Source organism: Lithobates pipiens, unplaced genomic scaffold (assembly GCF_037356315.1).
Source record: "Lithobates pipiens isolate NorthernLeopardFrog02 unplaced genomic scaffold, aLitPip1_a1.2 Scaffold_16, whole genome shotgun sequence".
NCBI lineage: Eukaryota > Metazoa > Chordata > Amphibia > Anura > Ranidae > Lithobates > Lithobates pipiens.
The window spans coordinates 443,178,485-443,200,073 of NW_027507748.1; the positions used below are offsets into that span (position 1 = coordinate 443,178,485).

Here is a 21,589-nt window from a genome sequence, read left to right on the forward strand (position 1 = left end):
TTTTGTAGGACATTTCTTTGGTAAACAACAATAAAGAATCAGCAGAATGAGCTATTATTCCCTGGGATGAAGAGGCAGTTTACTTTCTGTGGATATTAAAAAGTGAAGAGAAATATAAGAGCCCCATCCATAACACATTCACTTTTTAAGGCCAATTTAAAGTTTGTTTATGTGTAACGTAAAAATGGGAATTTAGCTGTAAATATAAAGGCCTCTTACACTGTGTTGATATAATGACTAATTTAGAATGCAGCCTGTTGTAAAACTGGATTTATAACATGGGCAGTAATTTCATGTATTTGATCATTAAAATGCAATGTGGTATACATGCTGATTCATATTGTTTCATAAAAAGACATGGATTTCAGATATTGATTTAAAATGATATAAAATTACCAAGTTTATAAAGTAACTTTAGATCGCAGTGCTAATTAATCTTTGTGGCTTCGCTTAAACTTTTCCCCTTAGGAAAAAAGATGTGTATAAAGGCATATTTACAAAGTACATTGGGTTTTGTTTTACACAAGCATGGACACTGGTTTGAAATAGCAATGTATACCAATTCAGTTATATTTGTTAGGATACACACAGGTGCGTGCTAGGGGCAGGTGTCACATTTTTGCACTGCCACCCTCCAGCTCTCCCACCCTAACCTTTTCTCAGGCACTGAGTAAGAAGCTCAGTAACCCTGAGCCTTGCTAAGGTGCTAACCAATTAAATGTGAAAAGTGTTGTCATCTATGAACATACAGCATATTGATATATCTTTATTTACAGAGATTTAGGGTCCTTTCACACGGGGCGGATCAGTTCTGATCCGCCCCGTGGATGTCCGTTTGCTCAGCGGGGATCACTCCGCCGATCCCCGCTGAGCAGGGAGATGACAGCTCCGTCTCTGCACACTGCACAGGGACGGACCTGTCACAGCGCCGCTCTCCCCTATGGGAGATCGGATGACGACGGACCGCAGTGCCCGTCGTCATCCGATCCGATCCGCAGACGGATGGAAAAATAGCTTTTTCCTCCGTTACACTTTTTCGGATCGGAGCGGGTCGGATGTCAGCGGACATGTCACCGCTGACATCCGACGCTCCATAGACCTCTATGGAGCACCCGTTCAGGTCCGCCTGAAAAACTGACAGGCGGGCCTGAACGGGACGTCGGTGTGAAAGAGGCCTTACTGGGAGTTGATACTCTTCAGTTTCAGATAGTGATAACTTTGCAAATGTTTTGTAAAAGCTTGCTGTAAACACTGCCCTTCAGATTCAAATTTACCTTCTGAAACCCATGTAAACAAAGATGAATTTAGCATTTGAAGACAATTTACAATCAAACACAACAGCATTTTCTCTGTTTCTATGTGTAATTTTAAATAGTTTTGTTCATATTTAGGCAACTTGCGTATTTGACATAGAAAGTCTTCATACAAAGCTTAGTTAAATATTATTCATGTTTGTACAGATTTAAGGTAATTGGATCATGTGAGCAACAAGATCAAGGTTCTGCTGTTGTTTGTAAGAGCTGTAAGGGGTCTCACCATATTGATAACTGTCCCTGTACACACGGTTGGAGATTCTGCCAACCAAATCCGTCAGATTTTGTCCGCCTGATTTAGTCTGACGGATTGTGTCCGAAACTGTTGCATACACACGGTCGGACTAAGTTGTCGAAAAATCCGATCTTTCAGAACGTGATGACGTAATTTCGTTACGATGGGACTACATTCAGGCTAGTAGCCAATAGCTTTGATGTAGGAATTTGATCTGAGCATGCGTGGCACTTGGTCCGATCAAAATTCGCTACACATGATCGGAGTATGTCCAATCGAACCAGTTGGTCGGGAAATATTTCCAACATGTTGGAAAATTGGGTCCAACGGATATTCGGACGGAATCAGTCCGATGCATACCACACACAGTCGGATTATCCGACGACGCGGTCCGATAGGACACATTCCGACGGATTCTCCGACCGTGTGTACAAGGGCTAAGGTTGAAATCATTACATTTCGTGGAAATACTTTTTATTTTTAATTATACAGGATATATTTAGTGTCAGCAGTTTTCGCAGCACTTTACAATACATAGGGAGACAGCACAGTTACAATACAATAAAATACAAGAGGGTTAGGAGGGCCCTGCTCATAAGAGCTAACAAGCTAATAGGGTGGGGCAAGTGGTACAAAAGGTTATAACTGGGCAGGACTGAGCTGATGGAAGAGATAAAAGTTCAGCTATAGGAGTAGGAGATAGTCGGACAGATTGATGTAGAGAGTTGGCCTAATAACTTGTTGAAGTTTCCACCTAAAAAGGGGAGTGTGACCTTAAAGTGGTTGTAAACCCTTACAAACCACTTTGACCTACATGTATGCCTAGATTAAGGCTTACCTGTAGGTCCAAGAAATATCTCCCAAACCTATACGGTTTAGGAGATATTTGACCGAAGACGGGCACCGCTATCTACGGCGCATGCGCACTGAGCGGGGCATCGTCGATGACGGCAATGCTGTGAGTCTCGGCTCCCATGTGCATGCGCGGGAGTGACGTCATCGCTGCTCCGGCGAATCACAGCGCCAGAGCAGCGAGACCCATGGAGACCCACCAAGAAGATGAACGCTTGGAACTACAGGGGACAGCGGTGACTTCGCTGGCTCCTGTGTCAGGTAAGTGACACATAATGGACTACTATGCGTTGCATAGTAGTCCATTATGCTTTACCTTTACAGGGAATGAAAGAGGAAGTAAACTCATCAGGGTTTACTTCCTCTTTAACTTTGCACTCAAAACTCTACAAGTTGGTTACAATAGAATTCAGAGATTGCTAAACACCTCCACCCTCCCCTTTATTAACCAACACTTGATGTAGGTGAGACAAGATATTCCTTGCTACATCCTTAAATCCTTACACCATAAAGTAAAATTTGCTTTTGTCATAAGACAGTCACATTCTAGCAAGTTGAATAAAATTCAACTGCCATCAATCCAACTGCCATCAATCCATGTAAAGAATTGCATTTCGTTTTGTTCCAGGCGACTTCTAGATCAACAACAGCTTGGATCTGAATTGTGCTACATTTATTACCCTTATTGACATTGTGCATGTAAACCCTTTTCCCCATTCAGACCTGGGAACATTAGGACACTGACCTGGTGGAATAAGAAAAGATCTCCATCCTATACTTCCATTATTGGCCTGCATTATCTGACACGTGAAGTCCAAGATGTAGGACTTCACTCACTGCACTGATGACAAGTGTTCTAAATTCATGGTGCAACTAATCTAACATACACAGTTCAGAACCTGATTGACAATGGTCCAGAGTTTTATCAATATTCCAACCTACAATTGGACATTGCTACCTTCAGAAGGCCATTGTGTTTCCAGTTATACAATTATACACTTCTTGGTAGTATTGGTATAAAAGTGCTAAAAGTGCCTCTGCTTTCAGTGATAAACAATGTTTACATGCTAATATACCTAGGCACTCACCTTTCTCTCAGCTTTTTTAATTGCCTGCCCCATAGACACAAGTATTATATAAAACTATCACATACAGTACAGGAGACTAAACACATTTTGCGAATAACAGTTACCGTATATACTCGAGTATAGGCCGACCCGAATATAAGCCGAGGCCCCCAATTTACCCCAAAAAAACTGGAAAACTTATTGACTCGTGTATAAGCCGAGGGTGAGACATGCCTGTCCATCCCTGTGTGTCCGTCCATCCTTGTGTGTCCATCCATCCCTGTGTGTCCGTCCATCCCTGTGTGTGTGTCCGTCCATCCCTGTGTGTCCGTCCATCCCTGTGTGTCCGTCCATCCCTGTGTGTGTGTCCATCCATCTATCCCTGTGTGTGTGTCCATCCATCCCTGTGTGTGTGTCCATCCATCCCTGTGTGTGTGTCCGTGCAGCCTTGTGTGTCCAGCCTACCTGTGTCCCGAGCCTCCATCCCGTGCCTCCGTCGTCCCGTGCCTCCGTCGTCCCGTGCCTCCTCCGTCCCGTGCCTCCTCCGTCCCGTGCCGAGCCGAGCCTCCGTCCTTCCAGGATCGCCGCTATTCATCGGCGCCTCTTCGGCCATTCCTCTGTTCAAAAGCCGCGCCTCCGTCTGTGATAGACGGAACACTCAATTTCCCAGCGGTCTGTGTTCCGCCTATCACGGACATCCTCTCATCCTCGTCCGTAGTACGAGGATGAGCGGATGTCCGTGATAGGCGGAACACTGACTGCTGGGAAATTGAGTGTTTTCCGCCTATCACAGACAGAGGCGCGGCTTTTGAATAGTAGAATGTCCGCCGTCTGTCTGCTCGACACGCTGATCGAGCAGGCAGACGGCGATGACTCGAGTATAAGCCGAGGGGGGCACTTTCAGCCTCAAAAAAGAGGCTGAAAATCTCGGCTTATACTCGAGTATATACGGTAAGTATTTTTCTTCTTGACCCACATTTTCTTTTAATGAAATGCAGGTGAGAAGGCCGAGTAGAGGACAACATAAACAAGTCTTTTTTAAACAGTATAAATTGCTGCTAGAGCTAACTATAATTATAGTATAAAAGTGCCTAAATACTATTGAGATGGTACTTCTACCTCCATTTTACTAGAGTATGAGGAGGAGTTGCAGAGATCCACAGCTCAGGTGGGGAAATCTGTAATCATGACAACTATTAGTCATGCACTCCATAAATCTGGCCTTTATGGAAGAGTGGCAAGAATAAACCAATTATTGAACGAAAGCCTTAATAATTCTGGTTTGCAGTTTGCAAGAAGCCATGTGGGGGACAAAGCAAACAAGAGGAAGAAGGTAATCTGGTTAGAATAGACCAAAATTTTACTTTTTGCCCTAAAAGACATCCACCTGCTCGGTAGGGATCAATCCGTTGATCCCCGCTGAGCCAGCGGATAACAAGTATGTCTCTGCACACTGTGCAGAAACGGACCTGTCAGATCTCCGCTCTCCTCTATGGGGGGGGGGGGGGGGGAACAGATGAAAGCAGACCACCTGTCCGTTTTCATCCGATCTGCCAGACAGATGGAAAATAGGGTTTCCATCTATCTGCATTTTGCGGAGCGGATACGATCGAGGCAGATCGGATGTCAGTGGACATGTCCGTATAGAGATGTATGGAGTGACCATTCAAGTCCACCTGAGAAAACAGACAGGCGGATCTGAACGGCACGCATGTGTGAAAGGGCCCTAACACTGCACATCACCCTGAGCACACCATCCCCACCGTGAAACATGGTGGTGGCAGCATCATGTTGTGGGGATGCTTTTTTTCAGCAGGGAAGCTGGTCAGAGTTGATGGGAAGATGGATGGAGCCAAATACAGTGCAATCTTAGAAGCAAACCTGTTAGAGTCTGCAAAAGACTTGAGACTGGGATGGTGGTTCACCTTCTAGCAGGACAACGACCTTATATACAGCCCGAACTACAATGGAATGGTTTAGATCAAAGCATATTCATGTGTTAGAATGGCCCAGTCAAAGTCCAGACCTAAATCCAATTGAGAATCTGTGGTAAGACTTGAAAATTGCTGTTCACAGACACTCGCCAGCCAATCTGACAGAACTTGAGCTATTTTGCAAAGAAGAATGGGCAAAAATGTCACTCTCTAGATGTGAAAAGCTGGTAGAGAGATCCCCAAAAAGACTTACCGCTGTAATTGCAGCCAAAGTTGGTTCTACAAAGATTTGACTCGGGGGGGGGGGGGGGGGGCTGAATACAAATACACGCCACACTTTTCACATATTTATTTGTAAAAGAAATTGAAAACCATTTATCATTTTCCTTCCACTTGTCACTTTGAGTTATGGTCTAGCACATAAAATCCGAAGGGGTGTGAATACTTTTTTAAGGCACTGTAGATTTCATTCATATTGCAGAGATCTACAAGAAAGTAGGAATCCACCCAATGGTAAAGTCCCCAGACATACTATACAACTTTTGTTGTCTGATTACCTTTAGATTTACCAAAACCATGTAGTGCAAGGGCCTGCCTGATTGCATACAAATTGAAACTCTTAAGGTCTGAGCTCATATTATATGGTTTTGGTAAATCTAAAGGAAAAAATATGCAGAAAATTGTATAGCTTAAGAACACTTATGGGTTTTAAAAATTCCCTGCTCTATCCAAAATAAAAAATAAAAAAATCACATTGTTGGCTTCACATTTTTCAGTAACCCAGTCATTAAATCAATATGGGGGCTGTCCTTGCTGTGCTCTTTCTGAAAATGCTAGTTGTCTGGCTGTAATCTTGAAACTGACTCAGTATTGTATTGAAGCCAGAGGGTAAACATAATTACAAGAAATCTAGCATTTTCAGAAGGAGGGGACATACTCGTTTCATGTTTCCTCTAAATTAATTAGTAAACTGCTGCATTTACAAATGCTCTTTTTTTGGTGGCAGGTCAGTTTTCCACTATCCTATCCATGCTGCAATATATTTTACTCCCAGAAAACTGTAAAAAAAAATTCAATGTAATAAATTATCCGTTCATATTTTGGTTTTGTTTAAGAAATATTAACCCTTCCTTTATTTTATTTTTTCAAGAACATGGTGATTTGAAGATCAGAAGCCCAGCTGATTGTTCAGCTCAAACATCGTAAGTGCCTTTGTTTTGTTCGTTTTTTTCAATTTATCACAATGAATAAGACTACAGACACATAGAGAGTGGAAGCCACAGAATAGCCTAGTTTATTTCCTCAAAGGTACAATCACAAATATATAAAAAAATACTACATGTACTCAACCACACAACAAGTAGAACTTTTAATGTATCCAAGAGGAAAATAGTAATCGGATGCCACTACATCATGGATCTGTTTAAAAAAAAAATATTTTATTTTATTCATCATTAAAAGTGATCACCCATTATATAAAATACATATCTGTTACATAAAATCATAAGATAAGACTTAGGCTAGGTTCACACTATTGCAGGTGCAGGAATGTGTATGGCACCGTCACGCATCCAAAAATGTAAGACGTTTTTGGGTGTGTGAAACTACACAATGCTGCAGCAGGTGCCCTGCAGGTGAGTTTTGGAAAAAGGTTCAGGGACCTTCCCTGCATGCCCCACAGGTATAGCAGCCCATTCAGATGAATTAGCTGCAATGCCTGAGCAAACACAACGTGCAGGAAACAAGAAGATGTGAACCTAGCCTTATTGTAGAGATCACAAAAACAAAAATAAGATTAATCTCAACACCCATATTTAGTACTGCATTTCACAGTCCTCCACAGCTTTTTCAGGGTCTGGTGATAAGATGTACTTGAGCACTTTCAATTGATCTGTCTAATAAATAAGGTTGTTGGGACTTATCTTATTTTTGCATTTGTACAGTAAGTCTTAGCTTATAACTTTGTGTAACCAACGTGTATTTTATAAAATAGTTGATCATATTAAATGTCATGTAGCCCCCTCTAGTGTGTGCTAGTTGTTAGTGTAGGTTTGTTAGTGTGGGTTTGTTAGTATAGGTAAATTTAGTCAGCTCAGGGCTAGGCCTGAGTTGTGAATCTGGGTCAGGGTTCAGTGAGTCAGGGCTGGATGACTCATCATGACAGCTGGTGTCTCCCCGCGGTGTAGAATGTTGTAGAAACTTCTAGAACTGTTGGGTGGTGGTTAGGAGGAACTGTCTAGAATATTTATGAGGGCCTCAGCCAATCCCCAGTAAAGAACTTACAGGAGGCAAAATTTACCTCATAAATAGGCATGAGCCATGCTATCAGGGGCACTTGTATGGAAGATGGAGATAAAGTGCTGAGGAGGCTGTCAGTGGCCCTCTGGGGTACCCCCTACTCTGGGGGGTGTCCTGCCTTGTACCGGGGCTTGGGTGTTGGAAGGATCCTGCCACAATACATGGGAGGAAGCCCTTCCTGGAGGCATGGGAGCAAGATAGAGGAACGTGTGAGTGGAGCAGCACTACTAGGGATTTACAGACTGTCACATGTAACCAGTTCTCCCTAAACACAGGGGTGTGTTGTCATCCCTATCCTGGGAGATCTCTTGCAGAGTCAGCTGGGTTAGCTGTTGTGAGTCAGTCTGGAGGACTGTGGAGGAAAGAGGCCAGGAGGGCTAATGAAAGGGGCAGCTTCAGGCAGGTGGGTTGGCAGTGCCTGAAGAGGTGGTGCTGGGACCAATAGCCAGAAGATGAAAAGTACAAGCTTATCACTGTGTTCTGCTACACAACAAGGAGCTTCAGGTTCCTGCCTGCAAAGGACCATTGCTAAATCTGACTGTGCCTTTCAGATCCATTAACAGAGACCCAGCTGGAGTCTGCAATAAAGTGAAGTGCAGGAGTGTCAATGAGACTGTGTATAGACTGTGTATAGGAAGATGTCCCTGACGTCATTGCCAAAGTTTTGTTGCTGAAGTCAAGTGGGTTTCCCATAACCTCCCATCCCCATCCAAGTTATTAACCCATTAATAAACCACAAAACAAAGTCACAGACTGTTCTCTGTCTCTGGCATGCCTGAGAAAATCAGCGTGCCTGGCTGTGCAGGGTAGGGATCCCAGTTTATCTGTGGCTCCTTAGGGGGTGCTCTACAGTCAAATTAATTAAAAGGAGCCTCTTTTAACCTTCCTGGTGGTATTTCTGAGTGTGGCTTGGGGTTAAACTTCAGTACCATTAGCGGTAACCCCAAGCCATACTTGGGATTCATTGCAGAATCCTGGTACAGCATACTTACCTTGTCACCAGGATCCTGTGATGCCCCCTCGCTGTGTCATCCGCCGGATCATCCACCCAATGCTCTGTGTGCCGGGGTCCGTTTCCTGCGAGTGTTGCAAAGCATTCAATTCAAAAAGTATAAAAAACATAACATATAAAGTACACTGTACTCTTACAGATTACATTACTGTATCAAATCATTTCATATCCCTTTTGTCCCTAGTGCTTTGTCCAGTGCTCTGCATGCACTTTTATATTATATATACTGTTCTTTCTGCCTGGAACCTGGAGATTGTCCATGGCAACCAAAAAGTGTCCCTTTATGTCAAAAGTGGTTTTAGACCAGCTGGAAAACAGCGATAGTAAATTAGAACACATGCAGAATTGAGCAATAGTGAATCGTGGGGAAATTTATTTTATTATTATTATATTATTATTATTTATAATTATTTATAGTTATTTCGTATATTATAATTTATGATTACGTGTTTCAAACTTTATCATACCCGGGATGTCTACTAGACTCTTGTTTGTACAGATTTAAGTGTGTTATTACTAAGAATTGCAGGCCAACAATATACAGTGTCTCACAGTGAGTACACCTCAAACATTTTTGTAAATATTTTATTATAGCTTTTCATGTGACAACACTGAAGAAATTACACTTTACTAAAATGTAAAGTAGTCAGTGCACAGCTTGTATAACAGTGTAAATTTGCTGTCCCCTCAAAATAACTCAACGCACAGCCATTAATGTCTAAACCACTAGCAACAAAAGTGAGTACACCGCAAGTGAAAATGTCCAAATTGGGCACAATTAGCTATTTCCCTCCCTGTGTCATGTCACTCATTAGTGTTACAAGGTCTCAGGTGTGAATCGGGTGCAGGTGTGCTAAATTTGGTGTTATCGCTCTCTTACTCTCTCATACTGGACACTGGAAGTTCAACATGGCACTTCATGGCAAAGAAAAAAGAATTGTTGCTCTACATAAAGATGGCCTAGGCTATAAGAAGATTGTCAGGACCCTAAACCTGAGCTGCAGCACCGTGACCAAGACCATACAAATATTTAACAGGACAGATTCCACTCAGAACAGGTCTCGCCATAGTCAACCAAAGAAGTTGTGTGCACGTGCTCAGCTTCATATCCAGAGGTTGTCTTTGGGAAATAGACATATGAGTGCTGCCAGCATTGCTGCAGAGGTTGAAGGGGTGGAGGGTCAGGCTGTCAGCGCTCAGACCATACGCCGTACACTTCATCAAATTGGTCTACATGGCTACCATCCCAGAAGGAAGCCTCTTCTAAAGATGATGCACAAGAAAGCCCACAAACAGTTTGCTGAAGACAAACAGACTAAGGACATGGGTTATTGGAACCATGTCCTGTGGTCTGATGAGACCAAGTAAACTTATTTGGTTCAGATGGTGTCAAGTGTTTGTGGTAGCAACCAGGTGAGGAGTGCAAAGACAAGTGTGTCTTGCGTACAGTCAAGCATGGTGGTGGGAGTGTCATGGTCTGGGGCTGCATGATTGCTGCAGGCACTGGAGAGCTACAGTTTATTTTAATGAGAGATCCATGAATTCCAACATGTACTGTGACATATTGAAGCAGACCATGATCATCTTCAGAGACTGGGCTGCAGGGCAGCATTCCAACATGATAACAACTCCAAACACACCTACAAGACGACCACTGCCTTTCTAAAGTAGCTGAGAGTAAAGGTGATGGCCAAGCATGTCTCCAGACCTAAACCCTATTGAGCACATGTTGGGCATCCTCTAACGGAAGGTGGAGGAGCGCACGGTCTCTAACATCCACCAGCTCCACGATGTCATCATGGAGGAGTGGAAGAGGACCCCAATGACAATCTGTGAAGCTCTGGTGAACTCCATGCCCAAGAGGGTTAAGGCAGTGCTGGAAAATAATGGTGGCCACACAAAATATTGACACTTTGGGCCCAATGTGGACATTTTCACTTAGTAGTGTACTAATTTTTGTTGCCAGCGGTTTAGACATTAATGGATGTGTATTGAGTTATTTTGAGGGGACAGCAAATTTACCCTGTTATACAAGCTGTACACTCACTACTTTACATTGTAGCAAAGTGTCACGTCTTCAGTGTTGTCACATGAAAAGATATAATAAAATATTTACTAAAATAAGAGGGGTGTACTCACTTTTGTGAGATACGTAAAACGCCACATATGACATAATCGTACAGCCAGAGAGGTTAAACAGTTGCATGATGTAGTAAAAATGTATATTTTCCTCCGGTACATTTATTGTTCTACTTTTTCTATGGTAGGCACTAAATAAAGTATTTTTTAAACCAAATATTTAAATACGGAGAAAAGGACACCGTTTTTTTAGGAAAATTCCCCAATCTCGGGATGTCCCTCACAAAGGAGTAATATCCTCTGACTCTTCAGGACAGGTTATGAAGGGAAGTCTCCCTAATGAGACACAACTGCAAAAAAAAACTGGGGGGACGTGTCCGGCCGGCGATGGAAATGGCTGCATAACTGTGAGCTCCCACTGCCTCACGCTCAATACAGCAACACAGCGCACCATGGGAGAGGGCTCCAAACTCCTGATCGCATAGCGGGACTGCCGAACACCTGCCACAACAATGTCTAAGAGGAGGAAACAGGTTAAACAGCCTCAGTGACTCACAGATTTCTACCTGGCGGCCGGTCCATGAGACAGCCAAGATGGCGCTGGCTCCAGCTCCAGCAATGCCCTCCACTCTCCTTACAGTCAGCATGCAGGGGTGAGTCACATTACAAAACCGCAGGCAGAGATGACAGAGATCTTGCCCCCCTCTACCACACGCAGCCCAGCTAAAACCAGGCAGCGTAGGGAAACAGATGAACTTTCCCCTGGGCAGCAGCATACCCTGAATCAAGTCTCCACACAGAGACAGCACACAGAAACTTTGATAGATGCATTCCCAGGATCGGATCAAAACATCTCAGAGAACACTATAAAAAATATGCTCCTGTCCCTTAGGAGAACTTTATTCAGTGACTTCTCAGACATGTTTAACCCATTGAATGACACTGTGTAAACGCACACCACCCAGATACACCATTTGGAATCCAAAATGACAGATCTCTATGCCACGCATAATGACCTTGTTGACTCACACACTGACCAGCACTCTGAAATACAGTGCCTCAAAACAAAATTGCGGACTTAGAGGATCACTCCAGGTGAAAAAATATTAAGTTTAGAGGGATACCCGAATCGATCCCACCTGCTGAGTTAACCAACTTTGTCCAGCGCCTCATGAAAGCCCTCGTACCCTCTCTGATCGATATCAAACTATGTGTCGCTAGAGCTCACCACATCCCTAAACCAACATTTCTGCCTAACACAGCACCCAGAGATACTCTGGCGCATGTCCACTACTACCATGCAAAGGAACGAGTAATGGCGGCGGCTAAGAAAAACCCCGTAGTGCCAGATGAGTTCGCCAGTATCTCACTGTACGCAGATATATCTCAACAAATGGCAGTAAATAGAAAGAAGTTTACTCCGCTTACAAAAGTCCTGCGCAACAACAATGTAATATATCGCTGGGGATTTCCTGTGCAACTACTCGTCACTTGGAATGGTAAATGGTTCCCAATATATTCGTTGGAAAAGGGCATACAACTTTTTAAGCAATGGCACCTGCTCCCTCCAATTTAGCGCCGTCTCACACTACAAGTTAAACGCCACTAAATCCCAAATCTTAGGCATCAACATCCCAACCAATAAGCAAAACCATCTAACCAAGCTATTGGTCTCCTCACTCCCTGGCATACCTAGGAATCCAACTGACCTCACATATACAGCTTTATAAATATAAATTTAAGCCCTTCTTAGACTCATTACCCCAACAATTACAAACTACCAAGCCTGCGAAGCTGTAAAATGGGGCTTGAGAAAATATAGTACGTTACCGTGCTTCCAGCGCAAATACCTTGTCAAATGTCTCGATTTTTGTTTAAAAAATAGCTATTTTTGGTACGATCGAGAATATTTCCATCAAATAACCGGAGTAGCGATGGGAGCTAAATTCGCACCCAGTGTGGCATGTCTATTCATGTCCCAATGGGAGGAAGAAATGGTACATACTAATAGACCTAAAGAACTGGCCGTGTGTAAGAGGTATATCGATGATATTCTTATATTTTGGAAAGGGGACACTACTAGTTTAGTAAGGTTCCTGGAAACACTGAATATTAATAATAGGAATATTAAACTATCATGGGAAGTGAGTACGGGATCAGTATCCTTCCTAGATTTAGAAATTATACAAGACAACAATAGACTGTACACAAAGACTCATTTCAAAAATGTTGATAAGAATAGCTATTTACCAAGAGGGAGCTGCCATCACAACAACTGGCTTTGTAATATACCAAAAGGACAGCTCATGCGGCTACGTAGAAATTGTACGCAGACTAAAGATTACCTCATACAAGCTGAGAAGATAGGCCAGAGGTTTATGGACAAAGGATACAGAGATGAAGAAATTAGGACCACAATTATAGAGGTGCAAAATATGGATCGTGCAAATCTGATTAAAGACAAACAAACTCCGGGTCTAGAAGATAATAGGGTACCGCTCATATTGAATTATAATGTCCAATATAGGAAACTTGAAAAAATTATTAGAAGACATTGGCACATTTTGCGCTCAGATGTACACTTACAGGAACTACTACCTGAACATCCCAAATTTGTGTATAAAAGGGCATTGACTCTGAGGGATAAGATTATTAAGAATGTCCCTGATCCTCCATCTAGAGGTCTGACTTTTTTCACGGGAAAAGGTTTCTTTCCGTGCAAACGCTGCTTTGCGTGTTTGAAAACTAAACGTCCAGTTGAGAAGAAATTTAAATTTACGTCTACGAGTACTGGGAACTCTTATGAGGTAAAAGATTTTATATGCTGCAACACAGAGGGAGCTGTGTACATGCTACAATGTAGTTGTGGCCTGCAATATGTAGGCCGCACTAAAAGACCACTGAGAGTACGGATAAAAGAGCATGTCAAAAACATTATTAATGGATTTGACAAACATAGCGTCTCAAGACATTTTTGTACACATCACAATAAGGACCCCACCCAGCTCACTTTCTGGGGTATTGAACCCTATAAAAAACACTGGAGAGGCGGCCATAAGGTTAGGACATTAAGCCAATTAGAGTCAAAGTGGATCTTCACTTTAGATACTTTTGCACCTCAGGGGCTTAATATCGACTTTGACCTCAACTGTTTTATTAGTGATTTTTAATTATTGTTTTAATATATTTTAATAGTAATGTTAGATGTTGTATCCATTACCTTGCTTTGTAAACGGACACTATGTGAACTTTTGACTTCTTTTCCGGTGTCCTCTTTAAATTGGAGATTTATTTTAAATTTACATATTTTTATCTATTCCTCTTGTCTTTGGATTGTGCGTACACTTAGAATGGGAACTAGGTCCTATTTCTATGTCCAATTTTTGATGGGTTGGTTGTTTGTTGTTCACAGTCCCTCCGGATTGGGGGGAGCATCTGTGAGGACCATGGGTATTTATGATGGTCCAGAATATAGGCTGTAGGATCCCTATATCGCTCCCACCTTGTAATATATGGTCGTTTGGTTGTTTACATTGATGGTAGTTGGTGGTTATTTATATGTACATCACCCTATGGTTGATGTCTTTTAATCAATTTTATATTGTGTATATTAAGGTTAAGTATAATTAGGATTTTTTAATATTTGTAATATATTTTTAAGATTTTGTAGTTTTCAGTGTTATCATTAATTATTGGTCTATACGTGTCTCTTTGATTGTTGTCGGATGTCACATAGTATTGTGTAAGATCATGCCATAAGTGTCAGTGTACTAGTTAGAGGTGCGCTATAGTTAATATAGCTTTGAATCAGGAACCTCTTCCTGCTATTTCAGCAGGTACCTGTGTGTCTAGCCAGTTTATATTGTGCACAAGTAGATATCTAGGAGTGTAACCTTGGTTACGATTATGCCAACATCTTAATTATCCCTGGTATAATGGCCGCGAGTGTAGTCTATGGTTGTTTAGGACTGTTATGTCTGTTGGCTACAAGAAAATGGCGGCCGTAGATCGGCGTGCTGTTTTGCCTTACTATAGCTACACTCGTCTACAAGAAAATGGCCGAGGCCGGTTACTACTGACGTGATTGAGAGTTGCGGGCTACGAGAAAATGGCCGCTAATCACTGACATTATTTAAACGTTCGTCCTCACCCTAGCTGTTATTCCCTGATGAAGTCACATGACTGGTGACGATACACGTAGGAACGCTATTGGAGAGTGAGGACACCGGAAGTGACGTCCGGAGTACGAGCGCGGCGTTCGTTCGTATTTTAAACTGTGCATCCTATGTTTTTTAAATGTGAGTACCCAAGACTTTTGCCTATTGAATAAATAGAAACTTTTCTATACTTACTTCACCATTGGAGTGTTCCCCTTTCTTCCCTTTATGCGAATTACATATGCATGGTGACTGAGTGTCCAGAGTAAACCATTTACTGAACCTACACCCACACCAACGGATAGCAAGTGTTTATTGGAATGCTATTGACCTTACAGCAGTAAGGTAAGGTAGTTATTGCACCTAGTGTGTGAACACAAGATTCACAGTAGCACCGGTGGAATCTGCCTTCTTTTTTCTGGTCACGCAGCATATTGATTTATTTATCACTGGATGGACTCACTTTTTTTGCATGACTATAGTTAATGTGATACTCGAGAGCACATTTTGGACATTTATATTTTAGAGCACATTCTGGATATGCGCTTGGATTTTGATTATTATTTTTAGCACTAGATGCACTTTGATCAAGATACACTGGATGTCATTGCACTGCACTAAGTTGCACTATTAAGTGTTTTACAAGTTTTATCCTGTTGTATATTTTGGGAAACCAGCTTTTTATTTTTATTTTTATTTTCACTTTCACTTTATTTTTATTTTTATTTTATTTTATTTTTATTTTTTATTTAATTTTAATATTTCTATTATTTTATTTATATATTTTTTTAATATATTTTTTATTTTACTTTAGACTTTATTTGAACTCCTTTTTGAATTACTGACTTTGCACATAGCACTTGATTGGATACTGTTAGCACTGGGTTAGGTGCACAGTTTGATGTATTGCACCTGAGTTGATATATACACTGTTTGAGTCTATGAAGACACTTAGCTTATTATTGGTATCTAGGCATTATAATTAGTTTATATAGCTACATCGTTATTTTCTCTGTTTATTTGGAGCGCAACACCAATTACTACTTATTATCACTTATTTTGGGGAGGGTTATCACCCATACCAGTGTTTTGCTGCAACCATAGTTTTTATTTATTTTATTTCACTTTAGGGCATGTAGTTTGGCGCGAGAATACCTTATACTTCTACCCCAACATTATCCTACCTAAAATCACAGGAATTATCAACTGCAGGGAGAATAGCGACCCTAAAAATGTTGATTCTTCCCAAGCTCCTTTACTTTTTATACCCTAATAATCCCACTACTGACCACCTTCTTCTCCTCTGTACAAAGGCTCTTTATATATATATCTGGAACCATAAACCTCCTAGATGCTCCCTTGCTATTATGTTTAAGCACAGGAGACAGGGAGGAATGGGAGTCCCCAATGTCCAAGTGTACTACAAAGCGCGCGTAATGGACCAAATTAAATATTGGTGGACCCCTCCCAAACACAAAACCTGGACTTTATTGGAATCTGCAGATATGTTGCACAGAGACCTTAAACTAGCACTCATAGCCATAAAAACAGGATTCCCAACACCAACTTCATCTATTCCTTCAGTAGTTCCGCAAAGCTATGGACAGAAGAACCATTCTCCCTGGCTCCCACTGGACCACTCTGAAACTCCCCACTCCATTATCAGTCTTCCAGCAGTTCATACCTGGCCTTACCTGGAAAATCTATATCAAAATACCTCCCTCCCTTGGCATATTTCCCTTACTTACAAATTCGATCTTACCAACTGAAACACCCCCTACCCTTATATTTAGAGCTACCAGTTGCAATATATGCACTCTTCCAACAACCTGCCTCCCCGATAAAAGCAATTACATTATTTTATAACCGCTACAATGATCAGACTTCCTTTTCTAAGACCAAAACTATGGCTAAATGGGAAAAAATCCTAGATGAGAACTTTACGGACACCTGCTGGAATAAAGCCTTTTCCACCACCTACTCATCTTCTAGATGTATAGATCATTGGGAGAACTACCAGAAAGTTATACACTCCTGGTACTACACTCCTTACAAACTCTAAATTTTATCCCACTCAATCAGCCCTGTGCTTGTGGAAATGTGGAGAACCTGGTACTTTATACCATATCCTCTGGTCGTGTAGATCTGTACAATCCTTTTGGAATAAAATCTTCTCTACATTGTCAGATATATGCAACCAGAGAATAGACCCCAACCCCCAACTAGCCATACTGCATTTAAATATCCACAAATTTCCACTCAATTTACGAGTGGTAATTACACAATTTTTGCTTGCAGCAAAACTAGCAATCACCAGACTATGGAACACTATGGAACCTCCATCTTCTAAAGATGCCATCTCCACTCTCAACCATCAGTGTGAAATGGAGAAACTGCTAGCAATTATCGATCTTAAGCTTACCCCATTTAGAACCACATGGGATGTTTGGCTATCCAATCCTAAATGTACAGTCAAAGTCTGATAACTCACACAATCTGACCCTATTGTGACCCAGCCCGGACACTAACATCACCATACCCACCTTGTGGTGACTACCCTATCTTTGCCCTCTTTCCTCTTTTTATTTTATTTTCTTTCTCCCAATCCCCTTCTCCCCTTACCCCCTCTTTTCACCCCCTCTAGAGCATCTTATCTATCCTTATAAGTGCTTGAATGAACATTCTAGTACAATTTTATCGACCATGCAAGAAAAGCCATATGTCCTATAGGTTTAATTACTGCTATCTCTAACAGGTGTCTCTTGTTGTTTTTGTTCTCAAAGATAATTCATCCTTATTGTTGTTGTGTCTTACTTTATTTTATCTTTATTAAAGCCAAACCTCCTCGACAGGCGGGGCGCTGTTTACTTCCTTGACACAGCTTGATCCCATATGGGGTGTTGGGGGGGGAGGAACAGCCCCCTGTCCGATGAGTAGTAGCAATAACATTTTATACAGTTTGCTTGATACTACTGTCTTCTGCCATTCTTATCTGATTAAGTGTTTGACTCTTGTACTGTTACTATAAGACAGAAGTTGTTATCACTATGTACCATTTAATATAATTTCAATAAAAATCCAATGAACATAAAAAAAAACTGACAGTAGTTTTATCCCTTCACTGCGAATATTAAAAGGTTTTGATTTTAGATATAGTTTATATTTGGATACATGCTTTGTAGAAAAAACAAAACAAAAAAACATGTGGTTGAGTGTGTTAACATGTTTTAATTTGTATTTCTGTGTGTTAAAGTAAATGGAAAATGCATTGCAACAATCACATGTTGTAAAACAGTAAACATTATTTGGTTACCATATTCACCATTATTAAATATTTTTACCTTTTTTTCTAAAATGTTATTTTTTATTCATTTCACCTCCTCTTCCATAAAACAAGAAACATGTAAGTTTAGAAAGTAGGCAGGATTTTTTATTGTCACACACAGAGGGAGAAGTACTTTACGTACACTGCTCTTCAAAATGAAGCCTGTGTTTACTGTGCTTTAGAATGCAGTCTGACAATGAGGCTCCTGCTCGTTTCTGTTGTATGTCAAACTAGCAAGGCTGGACAAAGGGGGCATGATGGCTGAACTGACCACAGAGATATAGGCATGCTGTGTGTTGGCACAGAATCTTTTGACTCCGACAGAAAGGCACTGAGAAACAGACTTACCTTGCTAGCACGGATTTGCTTTCTTGCCATGGTCAGATTGGAACAACAAAGATGATAGCCAGTCAAGATCACCAGGAATTTCACATAAAAGAAAGAAATAAAACTTGAACAGGCTACAAGTGGTGGCTCTGAGGAAGAGGTTAGTCATTGGAATGTGATTAACCTATTGGATCCCTAACTGTCCTGCCACACGTTATTATGTACTGTGGTCTGGATGGTGCTGTTCTTTGTGACGAGATTTAATGCAACTGTCACTTTGTGAGTATAATACTTATCACATTTTATATAAATAAAGTTATGTTTTTAGGATAATGCACTAAGTTGGTGCGCCCTCTGTTTTGTTTTGTGGTTTCTACAGATATATACTCCTAGAAGGAAGCACAGACACATTTATGAAATAATAATTTTAGGAGTAACATACACTTTATTAAAGTCTGTTTGTTTGTTTTTTTGCACGTTTCTTTAAAAAAATAAATTATGTCTGCTGGTCATGTGGTTAAATGTGCCTCTCATGCATTATACTGCAATATCTCTTTTTATAAGGCAATGCATTGTAGAGCAGAGGCATATACAGACTTAAAGGTATTCTAATGTAGATATTCGCCAGCGCACCAAGGATCTTCTATTTCATCTAAAGAAAGATCACATCACAGAACAGTGTAGTGCAACATTTCTGAGTCACGCAGGACCCCTTTGTCAGGCATGTGGCATGACATCACATTCCTGATGAGGGGGTCTCATGTGACTCCGAAACGTTCCACTACACCAGGGGTCAGCAGCCTGTAGATTGGTGACTGGCAGATTGGGAGATTGCTGGCTGTCCCACCATTCCAGAACATGAAACAGAGTGCAATGCAGAAGGACTACTTGTAAAGTTGGAGCTGTAGTAAGGGAGCAAGAGCTGCATAAGCCGATGACTCCTCTGTAGTGCTGGCTCCTGTTCCATGCGGAGTCCTATTTACTTGAATAGGTTGTGATTGACAGGCGGTAGCATGCACCAAAGACAACAGGGGGCTTAATTATTGCTGCAACATGTGTACACTTTTTGGCTGCTGCCTCAGCATCTAAAGGGGGTAGGTATTGGGGCGGTAAAACCGCAACTCAATTGCAGGGTTTTACATGTGAACGAGCCTGAAGAGTGTCGCTGCCAAATGCAACTAAGGTCTCATTCACAAGTCAAATACTACTGCTCCTCTGAAAAGCAATCTGAGTGTGTTTGACAGGCGGTGAGGTGGAGATATGTTGCCTCCTCACCACTTGATTTCTGCCAGTCACAGGCCACTCCTCCAGCCTGTGTCTTAAAATAAGGCTGAAGCCTCCATCAATCTACAGTACATGTAATATCCCCCCATTGTGTTTAGCTGGTTAGTGGGCATGGAGGAGGAGGGAGGGAGTGGGCTATTATTTACCAGACAGTATAAACCCACATGCATGACTCTAAAATCACATGGGCTACTCACATGTAATAGGAAGGAAATGCTCAGCAAATAAACAGAGTTGCCAACACTGCTCTGCAAAATTTCTAGCTGAATTGGGGACTTGGACAGAAGAGAACAGCAGGCTCAGACAGGTTTTTTGTGAGTATGAATAGCATGTAATACAGCATTTATTGATAGTTCTTTATAATGTGGGTGTGAGGGGTTAGCTCGGCAGTGGGTGTGTGTGACCCCCTGGATGGGTTCACAACACAAAATCAGGCACAGCAGACAGCGTTGTAGGTGCAAAAAACAAAAGATGCGGTTTATTTATGCTACATGCAATGAAACATATAACAGCCAAACAAAAATAAAACATGAAAATAAATCCTGGTCAGCTTGACCTCTAATTACACACTTAGATTCCCTGTCTAACAACTGAGTGCAGCCTTGTGCTGCACCAGTCCCTGTCTCTGTTGTAGAGGTTTGCCACACAGGCGTTAACTCACCGCACAGAACAGGTGTCACACTCCCCAGTCTATACAACACAAAACTGGTTCCAGGATGGAGCATCTCCCTAAGCATGCTGGGGTTTTTTGTAGAGGTCTTAATGAGCCCACTTACTTCAGCTGGGCTCATTAACTCTTCCCCTCTAGTTGTACAAGTCTGCATAAAGCCTGAATCTAGGGCACACATATTTCCCATCCTGGATACAACCAGGTGACTTTACCTGCCTGCTGCCACATACCCCCCCCCTCTTGTTTCAACCTTGGGGTTGTAACACAAGCAGTCAGACACGCATGTATCCGAGACAAAGCATCCACATTCCCCATTTTAACACCAGGGCGATGCTTAACTGTAAAGTTAAATTCCTGTAGGGCCAGGAACCACCTATTTACCCTTCTATTGGTCTCCCTGTTTTGAGCCATCCACTTTAAAGGAGCGTGATCAGTCACCAGGTCAAAGTGCCTACCTAGCAGATAGTACCGAAGGGAATCTAGAGCCCACTTCACTGCTAAACATTCCTTCTCAATCGTGGCATAATTTACCTCATGGGACTTCAACTTCCTGCTGAGGTAAATGACTGGGTGCTCTTCCCCGTTCCAGACCTGGGATAACACTGCTCCTAACCCAACGTCTGATGCATCAGTTTGTACAACGAAGTCCTTAGAGAAGTCTGGTGAGTACAACACTGGCTGGCTACATAAGGCTGTTTTTAAGGACTGAAATGCTTCTTCAGCCTCTGGGGACCATTTAACCATGACCGACTCTTTCCCTTTTGTCAGGTTGGTGAGGGGCACAGCCTGAGAAGCATAATGGGGAATGAATCGTCGATAATAGCCAGCGATTCCCAGAAAGGCTCGTACCTGTTTCTTGCTGTTGGGACGTGGCCAACTCTGTATGGCCTCGACTTTATTGACTTGGGGTTTTATCACCCCCCTCCCAATAGTGTACCCAAGATATTTGGCCTCCTCCTGTCCAGTGGTACACTTCTTTGGATTGGCCGTAAACCCAGCTTCCCGGATAAAGTCTAGGACTGCTTGTACTTTTGGC

General features: G+C 41.9%; 1 protein-coding gene across 9 annotated transcripts in view; it reads left to right on the forward strand.

Annotated features, from left to right (window-relative positions):
* AFF3 (ALF transcription elongation factor 3) overlaps positions 1-21,589 on the forward strand; it is a 498,510-nt gene that overhangs the window by 332,862 nt on the left and 144,059 nt on the right. For all 9 annotated transcript variants that reach the window (XM_077482709.1, XM_077482710.1, XM_077482708.1 and 6 more), the window contains one exon: positions 6,552-6,603. In XM_077482709.1, the coding sequence (XP_077338835.1) occupies positions 6,552-6,603 (52 nt within the window). The remainder of the gene's footprint in view (positions 1-6,551; positions 6,604-21,589) is intronic.